Raw genomic sequence first — 14,381 nt, 5'->3', positions numbered from 1 at the left:
ACTCATGAACCGTGAGATCATGACCTGAGCTGAAGTTGGACGCTTAACCAACTGACCCACCCAGGCGCCCCAATAATTTCCAATTTTTAAGTTTTTTTTATTAAATTTTTTTTAACGTTTATTTATTTTTGAGACAGAGACAGCATGAATGGGGGAGGGTCAGAGAGAGAGGGAGACACAGAATCTGAAATAGGCTCCAGGCTCTGAGCAGTCAACACAGAGCCCGACGCGGGGCTCGAACTCACGGACTGTGAGATCATGACCTGAGCCAAAGTCGGACGCTTAACCGACTGAGCCACCCAGGTGCCCCAATTTTTAAGTTTTATAACAATGATCACAGGCATTTAGTGTGTGCATATACATACATTTGCACAAATCCGGTATATAAATCATTCATTCATTCATTCAACAAGTATGCATTTAATGTGCATTATGTGTCCGATGCTATACTAAACAATGTGGATGTTGCAAAGCACAAAACAGATATAAATCCCTATCCAAATGGATGTTACATTTTTAGTGAAAGAGATCAGACAATAAATAAAATAACTAGTAAAATGTATTATATATTTGTATATATATACATATAAATGTATGCATACATACATACATATAAATGTATATAGAAGGGATAGAGGAAGGGATATAGGGACATAAAGGGGACATTTCACATGGATTACTAGGAATCTATGTCTGTAGATAGATTCTACTGCTGCCATAACAAATGATCACAAATTCGTGGCTTCAAGCAACACAAATTTATTATCTCATAGTTCTAGAGGTCAGAAGTCAGAAATGGGTCAAAATTTTATTGGGTTAAAATCTAGAGTTGGTAATGCTGTATTCTTTTCTACAGCTCTAGGGAAGAATCTGCTTCCTTGTGATTTCCAGCTTCTTGAAGCTTTTTGCATTCCTTGGCTCATGGCCTCCAGTCAGTAACCTCATCATTGTACTTCTTTCATGGTCTTATCTCCTTTTCTGACTCTCCTGCTTCCCCCATTTACTTATAAGTATGCTTGTGATTACACTGGGCCCACTCAGATAATCCAGGATAACTTTCCTATCTCAAGATCCTTCATTTAATTACATTTGCAAAGTCACTTTTGCCATTAAGGTAACATATTTACAAGTTTTGGTGATTAGGATGTGGACATCTTTGGAAGGCCATTATTTGGTCTACCACAGAAGGCATCCTCTATTTTCAGTGAGGATATGTGGGAGGAAAAGAACAAGTCTTGGAGAAATCCGTGGAAAGAGCAATCCGTGCCAAAAGAACAGTAGGTGCTAAGCTTTGAGGCAGGACTATGCCTACCCTGTTTGAAACAGAAGGCCAAAGAGGATGGAGTAGAGTTAGCGAACAGTGGATGAGAACAAGGTAATGAGGTGGTGGTTGGTGCCAATTATGTAGGGTCTTGTAATAACCTTTGACTTTTACTCTGAGGGACGTGAGTATCCTTGCAGTTTTAAGTAGAGGAGTAACACCATTTATGTATATTTTAACAGAATCACTAAGTGCTGTGTGGAAAAATGAAAGTTGGCAAAATTGAAAATGGGACATCAGTGTGTATCAGTTATCTATTGCTGCGTAACAAATTACCCTAAAACTTAAAGACTTTAACATGACTTATTACTTTTCATGATTCTTGTGGGTTAGTTGGATGGTTCTTTTGCTCCATGGTGGTGACTGCTGGTGTTCTCATTCTGTTGCATTGAGAAGGGAGTTCAGCTGGGACTAGAATGTCCAAGATGGCTTCACTCACATGTCTGGCACCTCAGCTGGTTTGGTTTTAAGGAAGGGGGGCTGCTCAGGCCTCTCTCATAGAATAGTCAGACATCTTACGTGGCTTAAGGTTCCAAGAGAGCTAAAAGGGAAGCTGTTGGGTCTCTTAAGGTCTAGGCTTAGGTACTGACCCAGTACCACTTCCCCCCACATTGTATTAGTCAAAACAAATCAAAAGGCCAACTCAGTTTTAGGGGGTGAGAAAACTGACTCCACCTCTTGATGAGGAGGATTGACATGTACATTCAGTTAGGCGGGTACTACAGTATTTGAGGTAAGAGATAATGGTAGCTTGGGGAAGGGGATAATAGAATTGGTTCTATTATTGTATAATAGAATAGGAGATTGGTTGTAAGCTGAATATATGTTGAAGGTAGAGCTAATAGGATTTGGTAAGGAATAGTGGCTTAGTCTGCTTGGGCTGCTGTAACGAAATACCATCAACTGGGCTGCTTAAACAATGGATAAACAAGTTATTTTCTCACACTCGGAGGCTGGAAGTCTGAGATCAGGGTTCCAGGATGGTCAGGTTCTGGTGAGATCTCTCTTCTTGGCTTGTGGATGGCCACCTTCTTGCTGTGTCCTCAAATGGCCTTTCCTTGGTGTATGCTCACGGAGAGAGATCTCCCCCACCCCGTCTTGTTGTAAGGCCATCAGTCCTATCAGATTAGGACCCCACCCCATGACCTTATTTAACCTTAATTACCTCCTTTTAAAAGCCCTATCTCCAAAGATAGTCACATTGAGGGTTAGGGATTCCACATAGCAATTTTGGGGAATGCAATTCAGTCCATAGCAAACATGATGTAGAATGTGAAAGAAAGAGGAGTCAAGGATGACTATAGTTTTTTAGTCTGGTCGATTGGAAAAAGAGATTCACATTAACTGAAATAGGGAATAATGCTGAAGAGCTGGGTTTTGGGGGATTGATATGTTCAGATATGTGAATAAGGTACTGGGATATGGGTTTGAGCTGGATATGAATTTTCTGCAGTAGGGACATAAAGTGGGGTTATTAGGTTATAGATGGCATTTAAAATCATCAGAATGAGAGCAATACGAAAACAAGTGTATCAGAGAGGAAGTCTTTTGAACAATTGATTGTTCGGTTTGGGGAGATGAGAAGGAACGACAAAGGACTGAGAACTGGCTAATTAAACTGGCTAACCAGATTTATCAATGTGGAAGTCATTAGTGATACTGGCAACAGCAATTTCTGAGCAGTGACAGCCTGATTACGGACAGACCCAGGAAGAATGGGAATAGAGGTATTGTAGAGGTTTTACTGCAAAGAGGAGAGAAATGGCGGGTAAGTTGGAGCTAGAAGTGGAGTCAGCAGACTCTTTTAAGATGGATGATAGGGCAGCAAGTTTGTATGGTGATGGGAATGACGCAGTAGAGGACAGGAGAAAGAAGAATAATATAGGAGAGAAAGGGAAGAGTTACTAGCACACAGAGAAGGAAAAATACTCCAGTTCTTTGCAAGGCATGGCCCCTTCTCAGTGAGGTACTTCCCAACTACCCTCTGTCAAATGCAACTCTCACCCTCACCGCTGGCAACCCTATCCTTCATCTTTTTCTTGCCTTCACTTTATTTTTCTTTATAGCAACGATCACTTTCTAATACTATACGCTTAATGTGTCCTCATCTGTCTCATCTCATTAGAAAATAAACTTCATGTGCCTCGGAATCAGCAATCCTTAGAACAGTACCTGTGCATGGTTCTGTTCATGCAAAGATTTGTTGAAGGCATTGAAAATGGTTGTGTCCTCTATGGCACAAATCACATTGCCAGGCACAAATTAGGCATGGAAATGTCGGTTGAACATTATCAAATCTGTAAGGTTAAAGTACTTTGCATCTTCTTCATTATAGATTTAAAAAAAAATTTTTTTTAATGTTTATTTATTTTTGAGAGAGACAGAGACAGAATGCGAGTGGGTTGGGGCAGAGAGAGAGGGAGACACAGAATCGGAAGCAGGCTCCAGGCTCTGAGCTGTCAGCACAGAGCCCGACGCGGGGCTTGAACTCACGAGCTGTGAGATCATGACCTGAGCCGAAGTCAGACGCTCAACCAACTGAGCCACCCAGGCGCCCCAATTATAGATTTTTAAAAATAAATTGAAGCTGTACTGTTTAAGGCTCTTCCTCAGTAACACTGAAGTATGTCTATATATCTACCAGGATATAGTTACAGGATTTGAAATGAATGTTTCCTATCATTCTTTCAAAAAATTTTTTTCATAGCTTTATTGATATAATTCATTTATCTGCAATTCCATTGATTTAAAGTGACAAATACAAGTTTTCAATATATCCATAGATATGTACAACCATCGTCACAATTTTAGAACATCTTTATCACCTCAAAAAGAAACCCCATGCACTTTAACGATCCTTCTCCTATCCCCGTCTCCCAAGCCTCTCAACCCCAATCTGCTTTGTATAGATTTGCATATTCTAAACATTTCAAAGAAATGGAATCCTATACTACGTGCTCTTCTTGGAATGGGATTATTTCACTTAGCATGTTTTTAAGGTTCACTCATATTATAGCATGGATAGTATTTCATTCTTTTTCGTTGCTAAGTATTACTCTATTACAAAGATGTTCCATATTTTGTTCATCTATCCATTTGTTGCTGGCCATTGGCTGGTTTCCACCTTTTCATTGCTGTGAATAGTGCTGCTATGAACATCTGTGTCCGAGGCATACATTTGGCAGTGGAATTATTAGGTCACGTGATAATTCTGTGCTTAACTTTTTGAGACTATCAGTCTTCTTACAACTGCTGCACCATTTTACATTCCTACCAGCAATGATGAGAGTTCCAATTTCTTTGTATCTCCACTAACACTTGTGTTTATTTATTTTTATTATAGCCATCCTTGTGGTTGTGAAGTGGTATCTCATTGTGGTTTTGCCCATCCCTTTTTATTCCCTCCAATACCAGCTTCCCTCTCCAGTAAAGAACTAGAAGGAAAATCCTTTTCTCCTATCATGTCCTAGCATTGCTTGAAAAATAAATCTGTGAATTGGTATGTATACACTTCACAATACCCCTTCAGACCCTATAGGTATCTTTTAAATATTATGGTTATTGCTTTAAAACTGGTCCCTGGGGGCGCCTGGGTGGCTTGGTCGGTTAAGCGTCCGACTTCGGCTCAGGTCATGATCTCACGGTCCGTGAGTTCAAGCCCCGCGTCGGGCTCTGTGCCGACAGCTCAGAGCCTGGAGCCTGTTTCAGATTCTGTGTCTCCCTCTCTCTCTGCCCCTCCCCTGTTCATGCTCTGTCTCTCTCGGTCTCAAAAATAAATAAACGTTAAAAAAAATAATAATAATAATAAAAATAAAACTGGTCCCTGAAGGTTCTGGCAATTTCCCATGATCCCCCCCGCCTCCACTGGAATTTACTTAATAACTACATAACCAGGCAAAAGCTAAAATAGAAAATATCCTGAGAGCCTGTATTTCTCCTCTTTGTTGATTATGTGATTGTTTTTTAATACCTCAAACCAATTTTGATATCAGATGTTTTTCCTTACAAAGGTGACAAATGTGAGGATTTATAAACACAGGTGTGCTCCAAAGGCCTAGAGCTTTATTCGGAGTCAAATGTGGGCAAACGGAATGCAACAGTAAGAGGGGGAAGGAAAACCATTCTGAAAACCACACCAACATTTTTTGCTGAAAATGTTTTACCTTCTGCTTCCAAGTTGGGGTGGCAGTTCTCCTTTAAAAGCAAACAAAAATATGTTTTGCCAAATACCCAAACTATGTGCATGCATCTGAAGCAACAGAGCAAGGAGACAAGGTGGAGTTACCTTCTGCAGGTTACCCAAGGTTGAGAAGTATTTCCTCCCCAAAGGGCAGCTACAGATGGGACCCCTGGAGCAATGCCTATGCAAATAAGTGCTGGCAAAGAGTCCCTGAAGTACTTTGAGAAGTCATCACGGGTTATGAAACTTTGTGTTCTAATCGTTATGGGAAGCAGTGAAAAGCAGTTTGAGTAACACAGCTGTCAACAGCTGAACAGGAGTGGTGGCTGGAGAAAGAGAATGAATACAGCTGATCTATGTTTTTTGGACAGTTGAGGTCTTCGGAGGGGCCAGTCCAGCAGAATTAGGAAAAAATACCCTTTCTCAGACTGTGGCATAATAAATACTGACTTTAAAAGTGTTTGTAAATTATGGGCTTCTCTGGATCTAGAGGGAGACATATGAAAATGATTATATTTCTATCAGAGGGGTTCCCCCCCCACCCCCCTGCCCCCATGGCCAAGTCATCTCTAATCAGGGAAGGAGGATACTGGTGGATGTTAGCAGGGGCAGACCTCCCACAAACTCAGAATTATTCGTCCCAAATCTACAAAGCAAGAGTCTTCAGAGCCTATTTCATCCACAAGGAATTTGGTTAATCAATTCACGTATTCAGAGAGCAGCAGGTATGCAGAAAGGTATGGATGGATGGTCATTACTTTCTTGCTTCGGAGTTGGGAGAGGCCCTAAAGCTTACCCAGGGCAGAAAACCTTCCTATGACACACTCCGGCCTGCGGCTCGAAAATACCGCCATGGTCTAGCCAAATTGTTTCATTTACTGTTTCTTTGCTCCTAAATTAACAAGGAGGAAAGACCATGTGTACAACACGTGCTCACAAGCATCACCAAATATACTTGTGTTTTCCCCACTAGGCCTAGGCCATCCAGTTTACCAAGTCTTACCCTGAGTTTTATCTAGAAGATGCTGGATTGCCACTCAGTTACCCATCTTGATGACACGAACCTCATTCTTCAAAAAACACTTACAGAGACTTACAAGCGCTATGGGTTCTGGGTGGTGGTACCTCATAGTAGTAAGTCTAGTAAGATATGGCAGTACCTGTCCCAAATAAAAAGCTCACAACTTAGTGGTGCACACCTATTATTATTATTACCAACCTCTCTCTCTCCCCCCCTTTTTGGAGAGCGACGTCGGGAGACGGGTATCAAAGCTAATATTTAATTGAGCACTTACTATGCGAAAAGATACTCTTCTAAGAGCCTTAGCATGAACTCACTTTGTCCTCAAATAACCCGAGGACGCAGGTACCATTCTATCCCTATTTTACAGATAAAGAAGCTGAGGAACAGAAGTTAACTACCCCTCAGGGTCGCACAGCCACTCAGTGGCGGAGCCAGCAGGCCGTCTAGCTATAGAGGCACAAGGAAAAAGGAGTAAAGCGAGACCGGGCGGAGAAGGGGGCAGAAACGGGGAGACAGGCGGGGAGCAAGGGGGAGGAGCGCAGAAGGCGGGTTTTGCCCTCGTCAGACAGAACGCTTACTGATTTTCATTATCTCCATCATTTGACCTCCAGGTGTCACGCCCAGGAATGGAAAGTGTAAACTCCCAATTCCCCAAGGTTCGGCCTCGAGGCTGAAAAGACCTTCCCATTGGTAATCGAGGGCTCGCTCTTCCTCACAACCTGGTCGGGACAGCCGCAGGGCCAGCAGCTGCGGGCGAACTACACTCCCCACTACTCATCGCGCGGAAGGCTGGGTCCACACGGAGGAAACGCGGGGGTGTTCCAAAGCAGCCTGGAGGAAAAAAAAAAAAAAATCACGTACATATTCCGCCTCTTTCCACTTTCACACACGCCTCGCTTCCGTCGTCTGTTTTATTAACAGACCATGCAGTGAAGTGTGTGAAGGCGTTCTGTCTTCAGGCACAGCAGAGGGCAGGCACCACAACAGAGCGCGGGCGCGAGGTCCCCGGGCCGTGCGCGGGGCGGAGCCAGGGGCGGGGGGGAGGGGGCCGTCGTGCAGGCCGGAAGTGTGCGAGGGCGGAGGGAGAGGCGTGAGTGGTTGCAGCCGCGCGCTTCCGGCCAGTGCGTAGACGTCGGCCGGCTGCAAAGGGCTCCTCGGCAGGTCTCCGGCCGGCACCTTGCGCACTCGTCTCGCTCCAAGGCCCTCAGTCTCCGCTCATCTCGCCGTAGGCCGTGACGACATGAGCAGCAAAGAAGGTGGCGTCCTCGGCGGCACTGGGCGTTATTTGTTCGAAGGGGGAGGATCTCCATCCTTTTTGTCGGATTTTCCACCTCTCTTCACCCTTGAGGGATGCCCTCTCCCCTTGCAGGCTCGGGGAGGCGGCGGCCCCGGTGATTTCCCGGCCACATTGGTCCTGTTGACACCTCTCTTTTTCTTAAAGACCTGTTATTTTTAATCTTAGTTCGGTAATTGCTCCACCTTGTGCCAGATCAGGGAAGCCATTGGTGGAAGCCTGAGTGAGGTGAGCTGAAGGTTTGGGGAGAAAAGGCAAGGCTGCTTTTCTGCGAGTCCGCTGGGAAAGCCTCTAAGGCGAGAGCCCCGTGGACGCTGGTTTAAGAGGAAGGAAGGGGTTAGCTGACGTTACGTTTTAAGTCTTGTTGGTGGAAGAGCCCTGTCCAACTTTTTTCTCCTTCTCTACATAAGGATCAGGAGGGTTCAGGAAAAGGAAGCATGACAATTTCCCACATAACCAGAGAAGAGAAGGGAAGGATGTTAATTCATCTTCACCTGTGATGTTGGCCTTCAAATGTAAGTTCTCTGTAATGTAAGTTGACGAAGGGAAGAGAACTAAAGAGGTTGTAACAAGGATAATTTAGACATGTTGTGCACGCAAAAAAAAAAAAAAAAAAAAACAAACCCAAAAAACAAAAAAACAGCCCATCAGAATTTAAGATGTGGGTGTGTGAATCTTTTACTTTTCCTGGAGGTTGGCTATGGTGCTAGGTCTGCCATTAAAGTCGAGATTACGGAAGTCTTGACTTTTTTTTTTTTTTTTTCATTACAGGTCTACAGGTAAACAGTTAACATCAGACATGCCATATAACTAAAAATTATTGTGTACTTGATATATAAATAAACGTCAGATGTGGTATATGTATGTATATATGTGTGTATGTGTATATGTTTGTGTGTGTGTGTATATATATATATATATATATATATATATATATATAGTTAATAACTTTTAAGCATGTGATGGTTTTGTTTCCTCAGCCAGACTTTTGAAGACAGGGACCACACTTTTGTTTTGACTCTTAACATTTTGCACAGAGTGGGAACTCTGTTAGTAAATCATATATATACGTGTTATGTATATACTATTCGTATATATAATGTTTGTGTGTATGTACGTACTTTTTCACAGTTGTCCTTTTAACTGGGTCAAGTTGCTCTTTATTTCAAAACAAACCCTAAAACAAAATTCTCCTTCCCTGTATCCTCCAGCCACCCTCCTATACCTTACAGTTGTTGTGGTTCAGGAACCTGAGAGGGCTTGAGCTGTCCCTTCTAACTTGCAGTCATCTGAAGGCTAGATTGGGGCTGCAGGATCCACAGCAATTGGCAAGTTAGGCCTTCTGCCAACAGCCAGCTCTCACTTCCTCACATGGTCTCCTCCATGGGACTACTTGAGTGTCCTGATGTTACGGCATCTAGCTTCCCCCAGTCAGAGCAAGGAGGAAGCCATAGTGTCCTTATGCCCTGATCTCAGACATGATACATAGTCACTTTTGCTACCCTCTCTTAGAAATGAAGCAGCTTAAAAACTTCATATTTAAGGGGAAGGGAATTAGTTTCCACCTACTGAAGGTGGAATAATTTGTGGGCATATTTTATTTTATTCATTCATTCGTTCTCAAGTTAGTTAATGTACAGTATAGTCTTAGGTTTAGGAGTAGAACCCAATAATTCATCTCTTATATATGACACCCAGTGCTCATCCCAAAAAGTGCCCTTCGTTACTAATGCCCATCACCCATTTAACCCACTGTCCCCCCATCAACCCTCAGTTTGTTCTCTGTATTTAAGAGTCTCTTATGGTTTGCCTTCCTTTCTCTTTTTATCTTATTTTTCCTTTCCTTCCCCTATGTTCATCTGTTAAGTTTCTCAAATTCTGCATATGAGTGAAATCATATGATATGTCTTTCTGTGACTAATTTCACTTATCATAATGCCCTCCAGTTCCGTCCACATTGTTGCACATGGCACGATTTCATTACTTTTCATCGCTGAGTAGTATTCCATTGAGAGAGAGAGAGAGAGAGAGAGAGAGAGAGAGAGAGAGGGAGAGAGAGAGAGAGAGTGTGTGTGTATGTGTATGTATACATACACCACATCTTTTTTATTATTATTATTATTTTTTTATTCTCAAAAAATACACTGTCTTGGCTTCAGGACTAGAACCCAGTGATTGATCACTTATGTATAACACCCAGTTCTCATCCCAACAAGTGCCCTCCTTAATGTGCAGGCATGTTTTAAAACCACCACAGCACTTACAGTGATCTTCAGAGGTATAAGACCACTTGTGATTGATTAGAGAGTGTATTGATGTGACTGTATACACAGTGGAAAACCTGCAATGGGCCACCTATTCCCCAGCCTGATACTCTGTGGCACATCTGACACAGAGCTGCTTGTTTCCAAGCACATGTTGCTTTTGTATGTTTCTGTGCCTTTTCACATGTAATTCTTTAAGCTCGGGGTTGCTTCTCATTTGGTACCCCCATTGTCCATCTGGTGAACTGTGGTTTTCCTCAAGACCCTGCTCAAGTAGCTTCTTCCTTTGAAGCCTTTGTGATTTTTCTCTCAAGCAAATTTATTGACAGATACTGCATTTATTAATTAACCATTCATCCATTCAGTCATGAAATACTGATCATCTGTCATGTTCTAGTATGTGTTAGGAGTGAACAAGAAGAATGTGGACCCTGCTTTCCCAAACCTTTACATAGATTTATTGTGTATTTTATTTACTTATTTACAATTTTGTCTTATACTGGACTAAGCTCGAGGATAGGAATTGTCTTATATAACTTTGTGTTCATAGTATTTAATTCACACTAGTCATTAATGTTCATAATAAGTAAAAACTTTTGATTGTCTTGAAATAGTAGACAAAATCCGAACTTAATTATTATCTCAATAATAAAAGGGCAGATGTCTTTGGTCCTTGTCAGCCTGTTATTTGGTTAATAGTTTATTCAAGTTTTGGGTTTTTTTAATTCATGCAAAATACATCTGGGTGCTCCCTATAGGGCAGGCAGTTTGCTGGGTCTTTGGGGTAACAATGGTTCTGAAATAAAGCGGTTATTAATTAAGAGTTAAGTGGTTTATGGGTATTTTATTTTATTTATTTATTTATTTTTTCAACGTTTATTTTTATTTTTGGGACAGAGAGAGACAGAGCATGAACGGGGGAGGGGCAGAGAGAGAGGGAGACACAGAATTGGAAACAGGCTCCAGGCTCTGAGCCATCAGCCCAGAGCCCGACGCGGGGCTCGAACTCACGGACCGCGAGATCGTGACCTGGCTGAAGTCGGACGCTTAACCGACTGCGCCAGGTTTATGGGTATTTTAGTGACTAGGGCTTGGAAATTCAGAAAGTTGATGTCATTAAAAGTTATAAACTTTAATTTTTTAATGAAATCAATTTTTTTGAGGGGGAGATAATATTGCATATGATTAAAACAAGGTGATTAAAAATGTTATGTAACTTAGGTAGTTGGAAGGAATTTTTTAAAGTCCTGTGTGATAGTTCTGTGATAACAATCTCATGTTTACTAGATGGGGTATTTTTTTACAGTATATACATCTTATTGTGAGGCTGTGAGTGGCAAAACCCAGTTAAAGCATACCTGTGTTCAAAGAACACAGTCTGTAATTTCCAAATACTTTAAAAGTAAATGAGATGATTTGCTCTTTATTTTTATATTTTATATCTTATATATAGAGTAAATAATAGTTAAATAAGAGTAAATAAATAGTTTAAGAGTAAATAGATAAGAGTTAAATAGAGTAAATAATAGTTGCTCTGTTGTGCCTAATAACAATAATAGTTGCTCTATTGTGCCTATCAACAATGTTTGATAGGCTCAAAGTATAGAATATGCATGCTTATGGTTGTAATAATGTGTTCTTAGCATTTCAGCAGGAACTTGATGCAAGACATGACAAATACGAGAGACTTGTGAAACTTAGTCGGGATATAACTGTGGAAAGTAAAAGGACAATTTTTCTCCTCCATAGAATTACAAGGTGAGTAAATATCTCTAAAATTTGTTCCAGTGGCATACACTTTGATATGTGTTATATACGTACTTTGTAATGCTTTATACTTCAGTGGACAGTACATAGCTGGTAGAAGATTCTGTGATTCTATGAATACTGGGATTGGAGAATGTTAGCAGCAAGAAGATTTTAAGAATAAATATTTTAATCAGAATAGGGAGGAAAGTTTTTTTTTTAAGTATTAGTTTTGAGAGTCAGTGAGTGTGAGTGGGGGAGGAGCAGAGAGAGAGAATCTTTTTTTTTTGGTTTTCTGATTTTTAAGGAAATAGGTAAGGTATTTCTTTTTTCTTTTTGTTAAATTTACATCCAAGTTAGTTAGCATATAGTGCAACAATATGCTAAAAGAATTTCAGGGGTAGATTCCTTAATGACCCTTACCTGTTTAGCCCATCCCACCCCCCCCACCCCCCCACAACCTCTCCAGTAACCCTTTGTTTGTTCTCCATATTTAAGATTCTCTTATGTTTTGTCCCCCTCCCTGTTTTTATATTATTTTTGCTTGAGAGAGAATCCTAAGTAGGCTCTACACTGTCAGTACAGAGCCCAATGTGGGGCTCAAACCCACAAACCATGAGATCATGACCTGACCCAAAGTTGGACACTTAACTGACTAAGCCACCCAGGCTCCCCAAAAGGGAAAGTTCTTATTTTCAGAGCAACTAGGAATTTTGTGTTGTTAAGAGCACTCAGTGATACAGGTATTGTTTGTGAAAATATTAAATTTCTAGTGATTTACCAGAGCTTATTACGTTAAAGCTTTACTTAGATGATATATGCAAAATTTCAATATTAGATAAATGTGGAAATCTGCTTTATTTATGTTCCCACTCGTTTTCCAACTCATTGCAATCTGCTTTTCTGCCTCACAGCTATTGAGATTGCCCTTGTTACCCTCATGTTGCTAAATCTAGTACATACTCTTAGTTTACATTTTTGCAGCATATGATACTACTGACTAATTTTTTGAAAGTTCCTTTTCCTACAGCTCTGAGACATCTTTTCTTTGAAATTCCTTTCTGTAGGATTTTGTTATTTTATTTTTCTACGTAGGCTCTGTATATATCCTAGATTCCTTGGTTGTATGTATGTAAAAGAAAACAGCTTAAACTAGCCTAAGCAGAGGAGGAAAATAAATTTTAAAGATTCAGGAATTTCTTATGAATGCAGCTGAGTATCTTCGTCTTTCATCTTTGCTTCTTTGTTTGCATCCTTTTTCATTTAATCAGCTTTCTTTGCTTCTCTGTTTTACGTGAGGTTAGAAAGTGCCCACCCTGGGGCACCTGGGTGGCTCAGTCAGTGTAGCATCCATGCTTTCAGGCCCCGTGTTGGGCTCTGTGCTGACATCAGGCTCTATGCTGACAGCTCAGAGCCTGGAGCCTGCTTTGGATTCTGTGTCTCCCTGTCTCTCTCCCTTTCCCAGCTTGCGCTCTTTCTCTCAAAAATAAAATAAGACATTAAAAAAAATAAAAAAAAAAAAGAAAGTGCCTTTCCCACCAATGCCCAGGGAGAGATTGTTACAAATTACAAATGCCCCTAGAAGGATTTGCACTATGTATCTTATAAAGCATTTAGGGAAATCCAAATATAATTTACCATTTTTCATTATTAAAAATATTACTGAAGTGTTCTATTCACTCATTTGCAACTTTTAAGATAACTCTCTAATAGTTTAGTTTTTATTCTATTAAGTGGAAGTGAATTTGCCATACATAGATTTCTTGGAATTAGGCACTGTTAACCGTTTCTTCATCTTAACCTGACTAAAATTTTTGCTTGTTTTTTTTAATGAGTTCTCAGTTTATATTATGAAAGGAAATTAAACTGTTTTTGAACTTGAGCTTATGGAAAGAAGCAACACTGTTTTGATTAATTATGAACAGTTTTTCAATACATATTGCAATTTAAAAACAATTGACATCAATATTCATCGGTTTAAAGAAATAACAGAATTGTGGAAGAGCATCTTAATATTTTAGAAAAAGCCATGTTATTTTGTAAAGTCATCTTGTAAGGATTTCTCTACCAAAAATAATAAATTCTTATTATAGTAAACTTAGAAAATAGTAATCCTCAGAATAAATTGTAGAAAAATAAAGATACCGAATGAAAGAAGTCAGTCATAATACCAAAGATAGCTACTGTCAGTGAGCAGATTTCATATTTTATGCACTTTTTTTTAAAGTTCTGTGCCTAATGTGGGGCTTGAACTCATGACCCTGAGATCAAGAGTCCTATGCTCTACTGACTGAGCCAGCCAGACACCCCTGATTTTACTTTTTTTTTTTTTTTTACATATTTTGATTTGATTTGATTTTTTAATTTTTTTTCTTTTTTTAAATTTAAATTTTAGTTAACAGACAATGGAATATTGGTTTCAGGAGTAGAATTCAATGATTTATCACTTACATAAGCAGCCAGTGCTCATCACAAGTGCCCTCCTTAGTACCCACCACCTATTTAGTCCCATCTCCCACCCACCTCCTTCCATCAACCCATAGTTTGTTCTC

General features: G+C 40.4%; 1 protein-coding gene across 1 annotated transcript in view; it reads left to right on the top strand.

Moving 5' to 3' along the window:
• The first annotated feature begins 7,620 nt into the window (after window positions 1-7,620).
• Window positions 7,621-14,381, top strand: part of TSNAX (translin associated factor X) — a 32,764-nt gene continuing 26,003 nt past the window's right edge. Inside the window, exons 1-3 of the mRNA XM_045437366.1 lie at window positions 7,621-7,781; window positions 8,230-8,334; window positions 11,727-11,841. Coding sequence (XP_045293322.1) covers window positions 7,766-7,781; window positions 8,230-8,334; window positions 11,727-11,841 — 236 coding nt within the window. The 5' untranslated portion in view covers window positions 7,621-7,765. The remainder of the gene's footprint in view (window positions 7,782-8,229; window positions 8,335-11,726; window positions 11,842-14,381) is intronic.

Source organism: Leopardus geoffroyi, chromosome D2 (assembly GCF_018350155.1).
Source record: "Leopardus geoffroyi isolate Oge1 chromosome D2, O.geoffroyi_Oge1_pat1.0, whole genome shotgun sequence".
NCBI lineage: Eukaryota > Metazoa > Chordata > Mammalia > Carnivora > Felidae > Leopardus > Leopardus geoffroyi.
This window is presented reverse-complemented; position numbering and strand designations above follow the sequence as displayed.